The 19,158-nt window shown below is 50.4% G+C and overlaps 1 protein-coding gene across 2 annotated transcripts in view; it reads right to left on the reverse strand.

The window, feature by feature from the left end:
• The window catches only part of DHX9 (DExH-box helicase 9), a 219,692-nt gene that overhangs the window by 63,575 nt on the left and 136,959 nt on the right, over positions 1-19,158 (reverse strand). For both annotated transcript variants that reach the window (XM_085601733.1, XM_085601735.1), the window contains 3 exons: positions 9,034-9,107; positions 8,794-8,946; positions 4,017-4,177 (listed from right to left, as the gene is read on the reverse strand). In XM_085601733.1, the coding sequence (XP_085457859.1) occupies positions 4,017-4,177; positions 8,794-8,946; positions 9,034-9,107 (388 nt within the window). The remainder of the gene's footprint in view (positions 1-4,016; positions 4,178-8,793; positions 8,947-9,033; positions 9,108-19,158) is intronic.

Raw genomic sequence — 19,158 nt, forward strand, 5'->3', positions numbered from 1 at the left:
CTGTAGGGCCCCCATGGACCTCGCCGTTTCGTTATCTCTTTTTAGCTGGGTGAGCTTCTCGTCAACTGTTGCTCCGAACAGTGTCTCTCCGTTGAAGGGGGTGCTAAGGATGTTGTTCTGCACCTCCGGTTTGAATCCCGAGATTCTTAACCATGCATGCCTTCTCTCGGTGACCCCTATGGCCATGAGTCTTGCTGAAGTCTCTGCCCCGTCCAACGCCGTCTTTATGCAGGAGTTGGCAATGTTTTTGCCCTCATCTACTAGGTGTGAGGCTCTGGCGGTATTCTTCGGGGAGATGCTTTACTAGCTCCCCCATCTCGTCCCAGTGCTGGTACTGGTGTCTATTGAGGAGAGCATTGGAATTCGCCATGCGCCAGTGCATAGCGGCGTTCCTCTCGACCTTCCTTCCTGTGAGGTCTATCCTCCTGCTCTCTTTATCAGGTGGTGGGCCCGAGGTTGCTGGTACGTTGGCCCTTCTCCTGGCCGTGGAAGCTATGATGGAGTCTGCGGTCACGCTACCTTTGATGTAAGGGGGGTCCAGGGAAGAGTGCTTATACTTCTTCAGTCCTGGGTGTGATCGACCGGCAGGTCGCTGGTTCCTTGAAGGCTTCTCTCCCCTGATTCATCACGCTTTGAAGCATGGGGAGGAACTGGCTCCTCGTCTGGATGGGGAGCAGGGTCTCGACGAGAAAATCGGCTTTCGGCTTCTCTTTGTCGAGTTTGACGCCGAAGGCTGTCGCTGCGCTCCTGACCACCATATTGTACACCCCGATGTCGTCGGGTGGCGAAGGCCTCGAAGGGTACGTGTCCACGGACTCCTCCGGGTTTTCGGTGTCGAGATCCTGCCATTCGATCTCGTGGCTGGTCGATGGTGCCGAGCCGTAGACCGACTGTTGGTCTTCTTCCTCGGCTTCCTCTTCATAATAGGTCTCGTCTTCCTCTTCGAGATCCCTCATCAGTCCCTCGGTGTCGAATTCATCCTCGACGACGTCCGCCGATGAAACCGTTGGAATCTTGAATTCCTTCATCTTGGCGTCGAACTCCTTCTTCCTTTGAAGGATGGTCTCCATCTCGGCCTCGAGCCGCCTCTTCTTTTTCTCCATCTCGGAGATGCTTTCGGCGTCGACAGCGGATCTTTTCGTCGAAACTTGCGTCGACGTCGACAGTTCTTTCAGTGTCGACCGGGCCGTTCCCTGGGTGGTCTTCGACGACCCTTGCCTTTCGGCGTCTTTCGGCACCAGGGAGTCCTTCTCTAAGGATCCGCTCGGCCTCTTGTCCAGGGTTCCCCCTTTGGTCGTCGAAATTTTTGGCGCCGGGGCTCCCTTCGTGGACAGACTCGGATTCTCGAGTCACCCTCGTGTTTGAGGTACTTTCTGTTTTTCGCTCGACGATTCTCTTACCTCGTCTTCTTTTTTCTTGTCGGTCTCTACGACCGTGAAGTTTTCGGCTGTCCCGGCGACGTAGTCCTCGTCGTCCGAGGAGAGGCCCAGATCGTAGAGCGACGGGGCCTTACCCTTGCCATCCATGCTGGCGTTGGCTCTTCTCTGCCGATCTCTCACCCTGAGCGTCTTCGGCGCGAAGGCTGAGCAGGCGTTGCAGTCCTTACTCTGGTGTTCGACCGGTAGGCAGAGGTTGCAGACCGGATGCTGGTCCTTCTGCGCGAACTTGTGGTGGCAGTTTGGGCAGAACTTGAATGGCGTCTTGTCCATTGCGCTCAGGGCCTCTGAGTGCGCATTCTCCAAGGTCGTCGAAGAAAAAAGGGCGCTGAACCTCCTTCGCGCTCCTGAAGAAATAACCTCCTTTCCTGTGAAAACTCCGATGTATATGTCGACGAAACTCGCTTTTCTTTCTTCTTTCTTCGGTTTGTAACTCTGGAGCTTCTCGATGACGATCCAGACCCAACGGCGGAAAAAAGAATCTGAAGATGGCGCCCCAAAGGTGGGACTTCCGCAGGAAGCATGACGACGTCACGGAAGGTGCACCAAATGGTGGTCGTCGCCGCCCACCTGGGCTACAAAAAAAAAAAAAAAAACAAAGAAGACTACGAATCCGGACCCAACCACAAGATCGCGGAATAATGCACAGCATAGTGAATCCAGAAAGATTCACGCTGCAAAACTTAAGGGACCCTTCTCCAGGACTTAAGGTGAGTATGGAGCAAGGTCGAAGGCCACACCAACATGTCACCTCGGGCGGCCCTGGGGCAGCCGGGTACAGAGGTGTGTTTTGGCATCTGGTGCCCCGTTCACTTGAATGGGAGAACTGTCCGGTCGAAAACAGGCTGTAAGCTCGGACTGGTGGGCCAGACCGGGTGAACCCACAGGGGGGGCTCAGTCCTGAAGATGCTCGGGCACGTAGGGACACCACTTGTCCACTTCTCTGGCCGTGGGGCTCATATGCAGTGTTGTCTTTTGGCATCGAATCGCATGCTAGTCATTTGCGGCTTGAGAAAAAGACATGACACCAGGACAGGCGGGAAATTAGCTAGTAAGGAGGCGTGTCACCCCTCTCAGGCTAGTTCCACCTCTAAGGTGGGCTACCGGATGTGAAAAGGACTTTTAGAAATACACCATCTTAGTTTTGGCAGAATTAGGCTCTCTGGTTCAGGGTTATGCCCACTTCCCACAGGAGGGGTCATATAGAGGATGAAGACACTCTAAAGGTAAGTAGTCTAATGGCTACTACCTATCAATCCCACATAACGCCCCATAATTGAGTATTTAGGTGGTACCCGACACCAGGAACTCAGATTCCACAGATGAAGAGAGGACAAATAAGACAAAGAAGAGCCGCAAGAAGCAAAGACAGATACTGGACTTTTGGCACCAAATCCTGCCTGCACCAAGACAATCGTGACCAGCAACTTGTCCTGCAGCTGACCAGCTTCCAAGAATCCCAGCCCTTTGCAAACTGTCAGCACTCTCCCTTGAAGTTGAAGAGCTACTCCCCTGCAGAGCGCAGGCACTGAAGAGCAAAGTCCGGTTCACTTAGTTGCCGCTCACCGGCCATCCTGATCCCGCAGCCTCCCAGGAAGAAATAACTGTGCTCCTGAAGGTCAGATCTGTCCCCCGCCTCCACCAAGTGAGAGGACATCAGGAGCAACCTGAGCCACACAAGATCAATACCCGTGGTACTGGACTCCTTGCAGCAAACAAAAGACAGAGTCCAGTCCAGACTACAAAGACACCGAGACCAAGCACCTGTCGAGGGACCAGACACATCCCTAGTGGCCCAGCTGTCCTGATTTTGCACTCAACAGGCGAGACCGACTATCACAAGTATCTGAGATGCACAGAGCCCAGCTGACCTTTCCACTCTGCACCTGAGCACCATTAGTTAATTTTCTAAATTGGTCATAGATTTGAGAGTCATTTATTGTCTGTATACCCTACCACAAAAGAGAGCATTTGGGGTATATTTTTTGCCTCTGTAAACCAACTGATGTTTGCCTGGACTCTTTACACAGTGTACCTCATTTTGGTCCACAAAATAAAGAAGCCGCTTCCTACAACTTGCAGTCGTCAATTTTGGCAATGAATACAAAAACATTTTGACTTGCACTCCTGTTCCTTTGGGTACTGAAAGAGAAAAAAAACACTTTTGCAGACTGTCTCATCCATTTTTTTTTTATTGTTTTGGCACTAGTTTAATCATTTAATTTTTTTTTTTTTTTTACTAAACCTGTTAAGGATTGTTACTCCCTTCTTAACTTTAATATTGGTTTGATTAACTACTTAAAACACATTTTATGCAGTAAACGCCAGCAGCCATTGCTACCAAGGGTAAGCCTAGGTTTTCCTATTCAAATGGTTGACACAAAGCAGTACCAGAATCTTAGGACACACTGCACAATGGCTTTAGCAGCTGTCAATTTCTTCCTCTGTTCAGTTTTTCAACTCTTTCAACATAGCAGACTTGAATTTCCTGCAGAAAACTCCTGCATTTCCATGCAACATTTACCCAGCCCATCCACTCTCCACCCACTCCCAGTACATTCTCCTGCCCTCCCCTATTACCTCTCAGTGTGTGCTCAGCTTCAATGACAGCGTCCAGTGGTGGTGGCTCAATGGCTTTGGACAGGAAGTTCCCAATTCCTCCGAGACGTAGCAGCTTGATGCTCAAAGCGATTTCATGCAGTGGAGTACGGAACATCTCTGGGGTCAGGTGAGTCTCCAGCCTACACACCATGAAAGAAAGGCGAATGGCGATTGTCAAAAGTTTGCAAAACTGTTAAAGAATATGCTTCTTAGTCATGAAGCAGGAAGAACCTAACTGCCAAATGCTATTCCAGCATAAACAATGGTAAACATATCGCCTCTCCTGGGAGTGACCAAAGTCAGGTGGGCTTAGGCGGAGCGAAGCTTGTACATGATGTAGACTGAGTCGTGCAGTTATTTTGGGGATTGCATACCATACTGCCCTCTAAATTAAGCCCTAGTTTCTAAAAAAAGACATACTTTTCAATACTGTGTTATGTTGTATCAGAGTTGTTACCTCTCTACTGCACATTGGAGTAAGCCGCCTCTGCATTTTATTGCTCCCCTTGGCAAGACAAGTGCACAAAGGAAGTGTAGGATGCCGGCTCTGTATATACTAAACCAAAGTAAGGTATAGTGTGCACACAGAGTCCCGTGGATCCCCAGAGGTACAGCAGAGGCTAAAGTAGAGAATACCCTACTCTTTTGTGGTAGTGGGGTTGAGCAGTCAAGCTTATCAGAGGGAAGATTTAAGCATTTGTTGTACACACTCTGGCAAGAAATCTCACATTCGAAGACTGAATCCACACCAATTGTTAGTATAAAAGTTATTTTTTTGTTTTATTTCTAGAACAAAGATTTACTTAGTAGCAGGTAAGTTATACTTTTCATACCATGTTACTTTCCAAAATACAGGGTGCACTGGTTTTGTGGGAACATTCAGATTATTTTTGCAGTCCAGAAAATGGTTTGTGAACTGTTCAAAACACTTGAAATGACTTTGTTTACTCTGTAGTTACTTTTCTGGCATTCAAAACTAATAACACTGTCTAAGCATCACACGACATTGGTAAGCAGGTGAACTCTGTTAAAGGCACTATGTTACTTTTGTTGGAGTACAAGACAGTTCAACACAGATTTTTCAGAGAAAACCCACCATGCAATCCTATGTAGAAAAACAAAGTGTTTGGTTAACAGGTAAGTAAACAGTTTTAGGAATGGAGTTGGAGGGTAGAACCGAGGCTCCCCAAGGTTCAGGTTGGCACTAGGACAGCCGGGTGCAGAGTGCCAATGTTAGCCAATGGGGCATCTCAGTTGGGGGCTGCTCACGGAGGCCACTTGGTCTTGAGAGTAGAGCTTCTGGGATTAAGGTAAGGGCAAAGGGGGTCCCAGGTTATCGCCCAGTCCACACTACCAGCGGCGCAGGGGACGCTGGGTGCAGGGTGCTCAGGAGCCCGATGCTTTCCTATAGAGGATGCCGGTTGAGGAAAAGTACTGCAGGCTGGAGCCAGAAGACTGGACAAAGGGAACCTACGACTGGAGGATGAAGTTGAAGAGTTGCTGGACACCAGAACAGTCGTGTGGGCACCTCAGTGCACAGGGGCTGCGGGTGCAGGGGTGTCTTTTTGTGTTGGATTATTCTCACCGGTTCTGGTTGAGGGGACACTTCAGGATGAGGCTGCAGGTGTCTAGGAGAAGGTCAGTGGAAGTCCGCCAACGCTGGATCACAGGTTAGGATCTGGGGGGGGGGGGGGGGGGGGGTCAGAAGTCACTGGGGTGTTGGCCCACTTGAACTCGGGCCGTGGGCGTCGGGTATAGAGTGGTGAGGACTCACAGATCCGGCTGGATCGGAAGTCAAGGCTTGGACTGGACAAATCTGGTGTCCACAGGAGATCAGAATTCTTTGGGAAGGCAGGGCAGGTCCCAGGGGTTCTTGGAGCTGCAAGCTACGCCGGTTTACGCTTTCAGGGTTTCCGAAGCAGGAGACCAGCTGGTAGGGCTTTGGACAAGGTAGTTATCGTGGTCTGCCTCCTCCTCTTCTGCAGCATGGCTCTTCGGTCCATTTGTTGAGTTGAATCTGAAGGGGGCAAGGTTCAGGGGTGTCCCCAAATACTAGATTTAGGGGTTTTACAGGGGTGTGCTGGTTGGGACCAACGGGTCCCTTCCTTGGGGTGTCTACACCTCCTAGTAAGCCACCCTCAACTGGGGGGAGGGGGGACATGGGCCTCTTCCCAATTATAGTGGCCCTCCCATTTTCAAGATGGCAGGGACTGAGGTGGCCTTAACTTAGCCTCCCCCACCTGATGGGTGGAGCTGGCAAAGGCCTTTTCCTGGCTAGGTTTTACCGCAGATTCTCACACCCAAAATGGGGGGTCAGAACTAGGGGTAGCTAACAAAGGTGGCAAGCTTTTGAGGCTCCCTCTTCGAGGACCCTGCCCATCCTGGGGGAGGAGGGATGATACCTCCGCCCCGGATGTGCTTTGTTTCCAGACCCGGAGCAGAGGGCTCTCTACCAAGGGATTCGGAAAGCTGTCTGGTGGTGGCAGATGGCTGGGAGCCACACCAGAGTTGGTCGTTTTTCAGGGGACATCTCAAAGATGCCCTCTGTGTGCATTTCTCATTAAATCCAACACTGGCATCAGTGTGGGTTTATTGCGCTGGGAAGTTTGATACCAAACTTCCCAGACTTCAGTAAAGTCATCATGGAGCTGTGGAGATCGCGTTAAACTCCCAGCCCAAGCACTCAAAATGTCGCCACTGCACTTACAATGACTGAACGGCCAACACTGTATGGGGCATACTGCCCATGCAGCTATACCCTAACTGGGTATGGTGCGCCCTGCCTTCAGGGCTGTAAGGCCTGCTAGAGGGATGATTACCAATGCCACAGGTAGAGTTGGTGTGGCATGGCACACTGGGATGTGTGCCATGTCGACTCTTCAGTTTGGTATGCACCAAAACACGCAGGCTGCAATTGCAGGATGGGGGTGTAAAGATAATGGGCCTCTGAGGGTGGAACAATACATGCTGCAGCCTCCAAAGGCACTCTCAGGTCACAAGGCCCTTGGTACCTTCTACAAGGGACCTACATGAGGTCCAGATAGGTGGGTACAAAGGTACAGTTTTGGGAAAAGACCGGTACTTGGGCCTGGTTAGCAGGATCCCAGCACACACACGGTCAAGTTGACATCAGGCACCTTGCACAATGTTAGGGGTTAACCATGCAAAAAGGGGCACTTTCCTACAGGAAGCAACTTGATTATCGAATTGGAATGAAGTAGACTCAAGCCTCACAGTCCACTTATGCCAGCAGTTTCCCATTTTTAAACATTAGGAGTGCTTAGAAAGAGGCTGTTAAGGTAGCAAGTGATATAAAAATCCTTTACAAGGACCCCAAACAAGGTGTGCAATTCACTCAGGTGGACAAACACCCAACCTCCACTACCAGACATGGTACAGTTTAGCCATGGCACTAGAAGACATTATATTACCACTCGGCCAAAATAAGCTGGTTGCAATTGTGAACTGTAACAAAGGAGACCTTTTTAGAGTGCAACCTAACATTGTGTTTAAGAAAGTGAAGATCTTCTCCCAGAATGTTTTGACTTTGGGACAGTGATATAGAAAGGTGCGCCAGGTCCCCCTTTCCGTTATTGCAATTCCAGCACTGATCATTGGCCTTCAGGCCCAGGGTCGCCAGGCGGGCCGGGGTCCAGTAGATTTTGTGTAATATCCAGAGCTTTGTCTGCCCTGGTGCTGCTGGTGGTGCACTTTGAGTGAAAACCTGAACCTTGGTTCTACCCCCCCCAAACTGCCCTCTCAAAACAGTTCACCTACCTGCAAACTTAACACTTCGTTTTTCTCCATTGGACTGTATGGTGGGTTTTCTCTGAATAATCATGAACTGTTAAACTGTCTTGTACTGCAACAAAAGCAACTTATGCCTGTAAACTAGTTAACCTGCTTACTAATGTCCTGTGTTGCTTAGACTGCGTTGGGAGTAGGTTACATGCTAAACTAGAGAAGTAATCGTGAAGTGATCCAAAAGTAATATAACAGTAATTTTAAGTGTTTAATAGTTTAGCAATTGTTTCTCACAGCAAAAATTATCTAAATGTTCTTACCAAACCAGTATTCACGGTCTTTTGAAAATTAACATTGTATGAAGAGTTTAACATACCTGCTACTAATTAAATCTTGATTCTAGAAATAAAACAAAATAACTTTATGCAAACAACTGGTCTGGATTCAGTTTAAGTGTGCGACATCCTTTCTTGCCTGAGAGTGTACAACAAATGCTTAACAATACCCTCCTGATCAGTCTGAATGCTCAACCACACTACCACAAAAGAGAGTATGGTATCATCTACTTTAGTCTCAGCTATATCTCTGGGGATCCACTGGACTTTGTGCATACTAGAACTTACTTTGGTATAGTATATACAGAGCCAGCCTCCTACACCGATGCTTACGACTGAGTACTAGATGATTAGATAGGTCTTGAAATATAAAGCCACAGAATCCTTATCAATTTGGACTTTCTCAAAGATAACATACTGGGAGACTACTGCAGGAATGACTCCCACGTTACTGAAGCCCTCCCTTTCACTGGGCAAAGAGAAGGACTATGCTAAGGTGGATTTAGCTTTTATGGAGGCATTCACTAGATGGGTTATGGCCAACTACTAGAAACCGAGGACCTTTACGAATATTTACTTGTCCGAAAGGCAAGTCATCTGTAGTAGCACAAGACAAAGAGGTCTGCTTTCGCCTCTTATTCGCACAATCTTAGGAAACCTCAGTCACCTACACTCACCTCTCAAAACGAGCAAGACTGCACAGGTGAAAGCAGAATCCAGCCCGTACTCTGCCAGCCCGGCCTTTACGCTGCTCCAAGTTGGTCTTTGAAGCCCAAACTGTTGCATAGTTGGTCATGTTATTGTGAGAGGTGAACAGCTTCACCTTCTGTCTGTGAAAAAGAGGGGGGAAAAACAAAATCAAATACATGAAGTCAAGAAAGCAAACCTACATGATGGAGCACCACCACAAAACTTACTTGCAAGAGTCAATTACATAGACTACATCGTTGATGGTGATGCTGGTCTCTGCAATGTTGGTCGACAATATCACCTGCAAAAAAGATTCAATTTGACTGGATTACTTTTCACAAAGAAGCATAAACTAAATTCAACAAATTGCGATCCAACTCGGAGGAAGAAAAAGAAATAGCAGTACACAGTGTTAAAAACGTCCATAGAACTCAAGTCTTTGTTTAGTAGCACATCCGCCTCATTTGAAAACAATCAACTTCAACCAATGAGGTGGAAGGAATAGCCAGAGTGAGTAGACTCCACGTGTGGAACATCAACTCTATTTGATCCTGGTAGAGGTCCCACAGGTGGCAGTCTCTACTCCTCCTAGAGGCCACAACAGCTGAGATATAGCACAAAGTGTGGGTAGAGTAAGTAATAATGGAGTCAGACTTGGGAGGAGGGAGTTTCGCATGTAAACACTGAAGAACTGGAGTTACAGGTAAAAACCTAATTTGTTCCCCAGAATTGGATCTTTCATATATTCACATGCTTGAGTCCGAATATTAAACAGTATGCAACAAAGATAACCAAGAAAGAAGCTGCCACACCTTCACTGAAATAGGTTCCATAGGATTGCCGTCCCCACTGCATTGACATCCAGGCAGCAGTGCTTTGTGAACCTATCCCCTCTAATCAGTTAGCTGTGTGGGAGGGGTCTTACAGGGGCACACCAGAGTAGGGTATAGCAGTCGTCGCTGTAGTGTGGGTTAACCACGCCCTATGTACAACGCTAAGTTAGCATAACCTCGATGGCTGTTAGAAGGCCATCTTGCTGCTTCTGCTGCTTTTGCACGCGACACTTACATGTTATTCATTCGAGAACTGCTGACTCGACTTTGCTTCACATGAGAACCGTCTGTTGTTTAACATCCTTAACAGCGAGTAGTGACCTTGGTCTGTACACCGTGTAAGGAACGAGTCTGGGTCACTAGACGGGGCAGGTTGTTGTGTTCAGGTTGATCGTACCACTTTTTAGCCATAACATACATACAGCTGCCAATACCTGAAAGACGAGCCCTTTAATACTACAGAGCAGCATGTTTTCGTTTACATTCAAAACTAAGAGCTGAAGCAAGGAGAGCCTAGCTGATCCTGTGATGTGATTCCACTAAGCTGATCTATAAGGTATGGGGTCCCCCATGCAAGCCTAAGAGATCTTCTATTAGTCTGATAATACCTTATTAGTTGCTAGAGAAAGGAGGGTGTTTGTGTTCCACAGTCATTATTATTATGATTGCTCCTTTCATTTTCTATGGTATTGCAACAATGCTGATGGTGCTAATCCTAACCATTTGTCTGCTTGTGTTAGCCAAAGTACTGCATCTTAGGACACGAGGTTTATAAAATAAACTCTTTAAACTTTTACCGTGTCTTTGTTATTCTGTTGTGGACTGATATATAGCTACCAACGGGTATTTTGGGTTCCCACCACTCCTGAGAGTATCTAAGTCGCTTGTTCTGGGTTGTCTATACATTGGGACCGCCGAGCCAAATCTCGGATAACGAATGTGACACTAAGCTAGTCGGATAGGGGTTCTTAGTTCTGAGGGGAGTTTCTGGTACACCACAATTCTCCGAGGTCCTGGTTTCCTGCGCATAGTTCTGTGCATAAGCAGAATCCCTGCAACATCGCCATACTCCTGGTGGAATATGCTCTCACCCTTCCCTGGAGCACAGGCAAAGCTTTGCTGTGTCAGAAGGCGATCCAAGCTGACAGCAAACCTGGCTTCCAAAACCTGCTGGAGTGGGACCAGCACTTCTAGTTGCTCTGGGTGAGTCTTCACTTAAGGAAGCCTTGACTAGTGTTGTCAAGTATGGGTATGCATGGTGACCCGTTCATCCAAGGAAGGCAGCAACTGGTGCTAGGCACTTGCTGAATATCTGGGGTGATTTGAGGCCGCATATAAGAACCTTGAATTGATAGTGCTGCTTCGACTGACCGGTATTTCCAGTGCTTTGGATGTAACGGGATGTGAAAATAAGCATCCTGAAGACCCAGGGAGATACGGTAATATCCTCCCTGAAGCATCAGAAGAAGCAGTTTTCTTGGAGCAGAACCATGCGAAAAGACTTTCAGGAGTTTGTCTGAGGTCTAGAATTGCCTCCATTGTCCAGTTTTTTTAATTATAAATAATTTGGAATAAAATCTCAGGTTTATCTGGGATCTCCGTACAGTCTAACACTCCCTTCAGGAAGAAGAGGGGAAATTCCTCTTGTAGCTCCCTCAAGTAAGATAAGGATTCTGCTCAGTGGGCAGACAGGTGGTTTTGTATACAAAACCTAATGTATGTCACAAGTGTACGATCTGCTGCACCCATTGGCACAAATATGAACTTCCATGCGGAGGTAAAAAGAGAAATTCTCTCTCCAACCTGCTGAGTTCTGGATGGTGGTGGCAGCCGGAGTGGGGGGGGCGGGGGGGGGTGTTCAACTGCAAGGAGTCACGCTTTCATGGCTGTTTTTGGGACCATGTATGAGAGGTGCCCCTCTCAAGTCTTGACAATATACCATATCCTTGACTTAGGTTCTTGCGAGTGTATATTCTTGGTCATACCTGGGGTGTCATGGGGGTAATATAGCTGGCTTTGACCTCCATACAGATTGAAACCTCCGCTGTAATCCTGGAATGTTCATGAGCCAAAAAAAATAAAAAGGCTCAGGGCCAGGAAATCAATATAGCAGAACTCCTAGGAATTCTGCCATATCCATGTTAAAGTTTAGTAGGGCATCCTCCAAGTTTTCCAAACAGGCAGAGTTTAGCATATGGCATATTCAGGATCTTTACTTGGACTTTTGAACAGAAAGCTGTATACCCCAGCCGAAACTGCCTTGTCAAACAGCTGCCTCCGTCAGCCAACGTAAGCCTGCATTGGGTATGCCCACTGCAGAAAAGTTTATGGCTGCAGACGTTCTTGCTCTCCTTGAATACTGCTTTTGCAGTTTGTTTGGTCTTCCAGTAATAGATGAATTAGTGGTAAGAGGTTATGCCACATCTGTAGGAAAGTGTTCCTTTTTGACATGGCCATCCCCACTTTTTGCCTGGTATTCGATGCAACTTTGACTGCAAGTCGGGGGCGCTAGGTGGCGCCAGGCCAAGATGGCCGCACCGCTGTGAGGCTCTGGCTGCCTGGCCCAGTAATCCTACATTAATCTGCACTTTTGCGCGTTCCCCGTGTGGCATGCTGCCTGGATTGTTGGGCGGAGAGCGGTGACTGACATCGGTGAAATTTGCAGCCCGCTACGAGGCGAGACGGAGGCGCGGCGACCTTGACAAGCTGCCCGGGAGGTTGCCTGCGGACGGCGCTGGAGCTCTGGGGCGGACACTGCCGGTACGAGAGCTCGGCGCAGCCACGAGGCGGCAGGCCGCGGAACGCTAGCAGAGCTGGAGAGAGTGGCGCGCGGCCGCTAAAGGGCCAACTAAAGGTGCTTGAGGGGGAGTTGTGGCGCGGAGACTCTGGCGAGGGGCGGGCTAAAATGCGAGACATCATCACTGACTACACCTCCACGGCAGAGCTGGAAGCCCGGTTTCGTGGGAAATAGATTACTGCCCGACGCTATGGCGAGGGAGGCAGGCCGGGGCGCGCTTTGGCTCGCGACATTAGTAAACCACGGTATACGAACTACGTGCTGGAAAGAGGATGCCAATGGGGATAGGCACAGGGATGGCTTGGAGATTCTGAATACCTTCACCGACTTCTATGAGTCACTATATTCCTCCAAAGGGGTAAACTCTACTGACTTTTCTGCCTTCTTTGGCGACATCACATTGGGATATCTAAGTGGGCGGCAGAGGGAGTTCCTTGCTACCCCGTTTACGCTTGAGGAGATTCGGGACGCTATTGCCCAACTGCCAGTGGGGAAGGCGCCCGGATCAGACGGTCTGCCGGCTGACTTCTATAAGTTATATGCTGAACACCTCGCGCCAGTGCTGCTGGAGGTCTATTTGGAGGCGCTGGAAGCGCAGGTATTGCCGGCCACGATGAGGGAAGCCCTTATTATCTCCCGGTTTAAACCTGGGAAACCCTCCGATAAGTAGGATTCCTATAGGCCTCTCTCGCTAATCAACGTGGATATTAAAATATTTACTAAAATGATAGCTAACAGACTAAATCTCCTCATGGATAAGCTGGTGTTACCGGACCAGGCGGGATTTATCCCTGGGAGAGCGACGTCTCATAATTTGCGCACTCTTCTCCATCATGCATCAGGTGGCCCCGCACCTCCCGTTGGCCGCGGTCTTCTTGGACGCCACTAAGGCGTTTGATTCTATCGAGTGGGAATATCTTCATGTGGTCTTGTGCAACATGGGGTTCCCGGTAGGTTTCTCGGCTATGATACGGCTGCTATACACTGCACCAGTGGCTAGGGTGATGGTAAATGGCCACACCTCTGCTGCCGTGGCGCTCTCCCGGGGTACCAGACAGGGGTGCCCGTTATCGCCTCTATTGTTCGCGTTGGCAGTGGAACCCTTGGCGGCTCGGGTGCGGCAATATCACCGGGACAAGGCGCTTATCTGCCCTCTTCGCCCCATCCTTATTTCGCTTTACGCGGACGACATCACCCTTTATGTCAAGGATCCGGAGACAAATTTGAATCCATTATTGAGGGTGTTTGTGCGTTTCGGGGGGCTCTCGGGTATCCACATTAACTGGGCCAAATCCCAGATATTCCCCCTTACTGCAGCGGTGTCGCGTTTTCAGGCTGACTTTCCATTGGAGTGGTGCGCCACTACGGTGCGATATCTGGGGGTGCATGTTTCGGCGGATCGTGAGGAACTAATGAGAGACAACTATGGGCGAGCGCTTGATGCCATGAAAGACTGACGCGATGGATAGCCCTGCCGCTGTCTCTTGCAGACAGAGCGTCTGATAAAGATGGTTGTTCTCCCGAAAATGCTTTACTATTTCATGAATATTCCCTATCATCCGGGCAGAGTGTTCTTCGCCGCCCTGCGCACTGAGCTCTTGCGGCTGGTGTGGGGAGGGAAACAGGCCCGCATTCGGTGGGATGTGCTTGCTCGACCGTACGCGGCGGGGGGCTTGGATCTGCCAAATTTTGAACTGTATTATCACTGCGCCCAGGCCCACTATGCGCACTACTGGACGAGCGGCCCGCGGTACACGGCGCATGTTGCCACGGAGCATTGGCTGGCTGATCCCGTGCCGTTGGGTGGGGCATTGTGGAGGCCCACCTCCCGCCGAGAACGCAGTCCCGACACTGTGGAGTGTACGAATCGCGCTTGGGAGTGGATCATGCAGCGGACGGGGCTGCCTTTGTTGTATTCCCCGCTGCTCCCGCTTGTGTACCATCCTCGCATACCACTGTTGCAGGAAGGTATTTTCACTAAACTGAGGCAGCACAGGGGGCTCCGTACCTGGGGTGATTTATACAGGGACGGCAGGTTCATTACTTTACAGCAGCTGACAGCAGCTGTGTGCTGACCCTGCCCCCACCGTCATGGAAACCTTCCTGTACATTCGGCTCCGAGCCGGGGTTCAGGCGGTCACATCGGACTATCCAGCAGAACCGGAGACTTCACCCCAGCTACATGCATTGCTACGTGCTACTACTGCCTCTCATCTGGTATCGATACTTTACCGATCCATATACTCTGGGTCGGAATATGCGCAATGTGCCGCACGGGGCAAGTGGGAGGAAGAGTTAGGACAGCCATTGACTGACCGTGACTGGCTATTTAGTTGCAGGCAGAGCAGATTGCGGTTAATAGCAGGCTTCGGGTCACGCACTACAAATTCGTTCAGCGATACCATTACACCCCCATGAAGTTGCATAGGTTTGGGCTGAGGGAGGATACCAGGTGCGCTCGGTGCAGGGCCGAGGGGCCTGACATGCTCCACCTGGCGTGGGCCTGCCCCTCAGTGCATGCGTTCTGGCTGCTTGTGTTTAATGCGGTGGGGAAGATGATTGCGGCCCCCTTGCCGCCGACCCCACTAATGGGTGTTTTAGGGTGTACGGAGGGCATACCGGCTCCTCACAGGAAGTTCGGCTCATTTTGCCTCCTCCTGGCCAAGCGTAAAGTAGCCTGCAGATGGGGGAGAGGACGGGCCCCCAAGTTCAAGAACTGGCTGGAGGACCCGATTAGATGGCAGGATCAATTGACTCTGTATGCGGACCTCCTGCCGACTGCTTCCAAGCCCAGGGACATATGGGACCCCTTGAGTGGGTACCTGCTTCAGTACCCTCAGGCACATGTTGGTACGGACGCTATCACTCCCTAAGCTGGCCGCACACTGGGGATGAATGGGGTGCGCTGGGTGAGTTTGGAGACTCTGGTGCCTGATCTCTCCTATAGGCGTGGGCTGTCTGGTCCCGAGGGCCTCTTATTGCCGTATTATGCAGGGGGCGGCGGGCGGGGATGTGGGGGAGGCCGTGGGGCATCCCCGTAGGTATGCTGCGTTTGGAGTAGTGATGCCTGGCCTGTCGGGGGGGGGGGTCCTCTTTGAATGCGTGCTGGTGAGGGTTGTGCGGTGTGAAACATATGCTAGCCTCCCACCTTCTTATTGCTTACCTACTATTTATTTTGTCCTTTAATATTGAGATGCCATAATTGTTTTTTGACTGCCTCTCGGATTGCCTGGAGTTACCCGACATAGGTTTTTTTTGTACGCGTCCGGCCCTGATGGGTTGTAGGCGGCATGCTGTGTTAAATTTGCACAATGTGTCACTTCATGATGTTCCTATGCTGCTGCCGGCCCGACGGGGTTGTAGGCGGAAGACAGCTGTGTCAAACTGTGGGTTTTTTGGTTCAATAAAGGTCTTAAAAAAAAAAAAAAAACTTTGACTGCAAGTCCTCTGGGTTCCTGCTATCCAGGTCTCCAGGGCCAGACCTCGTTCCCAAAACTGTACAATTATAACCCCAACAGGCAATACCTTTGGCACCCCGGTAAATAGCACCCCAAGTACCCAGGGCATGGGTACCAAAGAGTCTGCCACAACAGGCTAGTTTCTGACCAAAGGGCTGAGGGCCAATGGTCAAGAGGCGAGGAACAAAGCCTGTTCCGGCAGAGGGTGTTTTACATCCCCTCCAGCAAGATGAACTGTAAGTTTGCATTCCAAGGAAGGGGGCTCCAAGGAAGGGGGCTTTGTTACGCAAATCTGGCTTCCCTCAGAGGGACGACACCACCCCTGTACAGGGCCCATTTGGCACCTGGACAGGTGGGAAAATTAGTAGTCAGAGAGTCATGTTCACCCTCTTGATAGTTTCAGCCCTAAGGTAGGCTACCTGAGGTTGACACAAAATTGCAGTCTGCTATCTTTGTGATGGCAGATTTAGGAACTCTGGGACAGGGTTATGCCCACTTCCCACAGGAAGTGGTCATATAGGGGGTGCAGTGACCCCAGGGGTAAGTAGTGTATCTGCGACTACCCTGCAGTCCCCAAAGACACATAGGCTCTAACAGGCCGTATCAGCCCTAAGGCAGGGTGCACTATACCACAGGTGAGGGTATATCTGCAGGAGGTGATATGCCCCAACAATATTGGGGCCCATTGCTTAATATTACAACTTTAGTTCCTCAGCACCATGATGGCTTCACTGAGCACAGGAGTGTTTGATACCAAACTACTACCTACTGCCCAAACTACTCCTTTCAATAAATCCACACTGATGCCAGTGTGGGATTTATTGTAGCATGTACCCAGAGGATACTTCAGAGAGGTGCCCCTGAAAACCTACCAACCCGGATGTGGTCTCTGACCGGCTGTAGGCAGGCAGCCACCAGCAGACGTTTGTGAACCCCAGGGTAGAGTGCCCTTGCTCTCTGGAACCAAAAACAAAGCAAATCCTGGGTAGAATAGTCACCTTCTCCCCCAGAACAAGCCAGTGCTCGAAGACGGAAGCTTCAAAGGCCTGCCGCCTTTGTAATAAGACCTCCAGCCTCTGCTGCTAGCAGCCCCCGGTTTACACCCCGACTTCAGCCAGAAAAACCAGTGGGAAAACTCAGGTGAATAGCAGGGGAGGCACATCTTTCAGTCCCCACCATCTTGAAGATGGGGACACCCCTCCAATCAGGGCTAGTTCTATGACCCTCTCCCACAGGAGGGTCGCATGATAGAGGGTGTAGTCACCCCAAGTAAGGTGCCCATTGGCCCTACCTGTGTGAGAAAGTGCCCTCTTTCTGGCATGGTATGCCCCCACTTTTTGCTGAATTGCTGATGTTCGTTACCTGAGTGTGCCCTGGGCTCCTGCCAATCAGGTACCCAGGGCCTATGTTCCTTCCCTAAAACTGCATTGAAGCCTAAACCCAATTGCCATCTCTGGCCACATCAGCCCCTGGTAAAGGGTACCACAGGTACCCAGGGCACGGTGACCAGAGAAGGCCTCCAAGGGCTGTAGCACTTCTTGTGTCACCCTAAGAGGCCCTGTACCCTGACACTCTCATACTGCCTTTGCAGACTGAGTGCCTTGGTGCAGAACAAAGTGAATAGTCGACATGGCACACTGTGTGCCATACCCACAAACCACTGCCCTGGCATACATCAGTCACACCTCTAGCTGGGTGCCCTTTGCCAGTGGTGAGGGTACAGGTGCATGAGCCCTGTACCCTTACAGTGCCCAAGTCCATTCCTGGGCACTGCAAGTGCAGTGCTGCCATTCAGAGTATATGGTGCTGGGAGGTTGTCATTATGAACTCCACACCACCATAATAGCTACACTGAAGACTGAGAAGTTTGGTATCAGCACATTAAACTCACACTGATGCCAGTGTGGGATTTAATGTAAAATGCACAACAGAGAGCATCTTAGAGATGCCCCCTAAAACTTGACCAACTTCTAGTGACCTGACTGAGTGGCTACCTAGTCTGCCACCACCAGACATGTTTCTGGACCCCTGGGTCGAGAGCTGTTGTTCTCGGGGGCCTGAAACAATGCACATCCTGGGACACGGTGCCAAGCCTCCTCCTCCAGGATGGGCAGAGTTCACAAAGGAGAAGCTTCAAAGGCATGCAGTCTTTGTGAGCCTCTCTAGACCATTTGATGCTTTCAGCAACCGGTCCCCACTAGCTCTACCCCCCACTTTGGGCGGGAGAACCGGCAGGAAAAACAAGTGAGGAAGAGAGGCGTGCCCACCTCTGCCAACTCCACGCCTCAGGCACCCTGAACGTTCCTTCCTCAGATCCAGCCTATCTACAAGAAGAAAAGAAGGACTAAGCCGCGCAGAGCTAACAAGGATGACGCCCACTGACTTAGCCCCAGCCCTACAGGCCTGTCTCCCCTTGAACCTGCTCCTGCGAAATCCCGGCGTGTCCAGCAGCCAGCAACCTCACAAATCACGGAGGACCTGCCTGCCTTCACTTCCCAGACTGTTTGTCCCGTGAATACCGGACGGGTTTAGACTGCAGCTTCTGGTGCCAGCCGGAGACTGCAAATCCAGCCCACTCTGCACCCGCCAAATCAGGCCCGAGCGGAAAACACCACGAGGAGCGACCCCGGACCTGCCTCAAGCTTCCAGACAACGGCTGCAGCCTCAACCCAGAGGACCGCCCCTACCGTGACCAGAGCGGGTAAGAAAATCCAACGTCCCAAGGCACCCCTGCACCAGACGCCCCACGGCCTTGTGTGCCCAAACCAACGGTGCCTAACCAATCCACGACATCCCAACTTACCCCTGGAAGATCCTAGTCCCCGAACCTGCAGTGTTTTTGTCCCTGAGGATCTCCATTGGAAACAGGGCACCCGATCTCAAAACCGCACCCTGCCGCCCTAGTGCTGCTGAGGGTGCACCTTAGGTGCTCCTTTGGTCCCCAACTTGCCGAGCGAAACCCTAGGAGCTTCGCTCCCACAACCTCGTGGCCTGCTTGCCAGCAGCAACCAACTGGAGGCCCCCTATCCCCCATTGGATTACATTGGGCCTCAGCACCCAGCCACCCTAGTGCCGCTGAGGGTGCAACAACAGTGCATCACTGACCCTAGGAGACCACCGAGTCTAACCCCAGAACCTTAACTCCCACAGCTGTTTACTTACCTGGGAACCGTTAAACTCTTTTCCTTCCTTCCATATGATAATAACATTGACACTTTTTCTTTGTGGAGTTTTGAAACCTAAAAATATTATTTAAAAATCGCA

This window comes from Triturus cristatus, chromosome 4_2 (genome assembly GCF_964204655.1).
Source record: "Triturus cristatus chromosome 4_2, aTriCri1.1, whole genome shotgun sequence".
Classification (NCBI taxonomy): domain Eukaryota; kingdom Metazoa; phylum Chordata; class Amphibia; order Caudata; family Salamandridae; genus Triturus; species Triturus cristatus.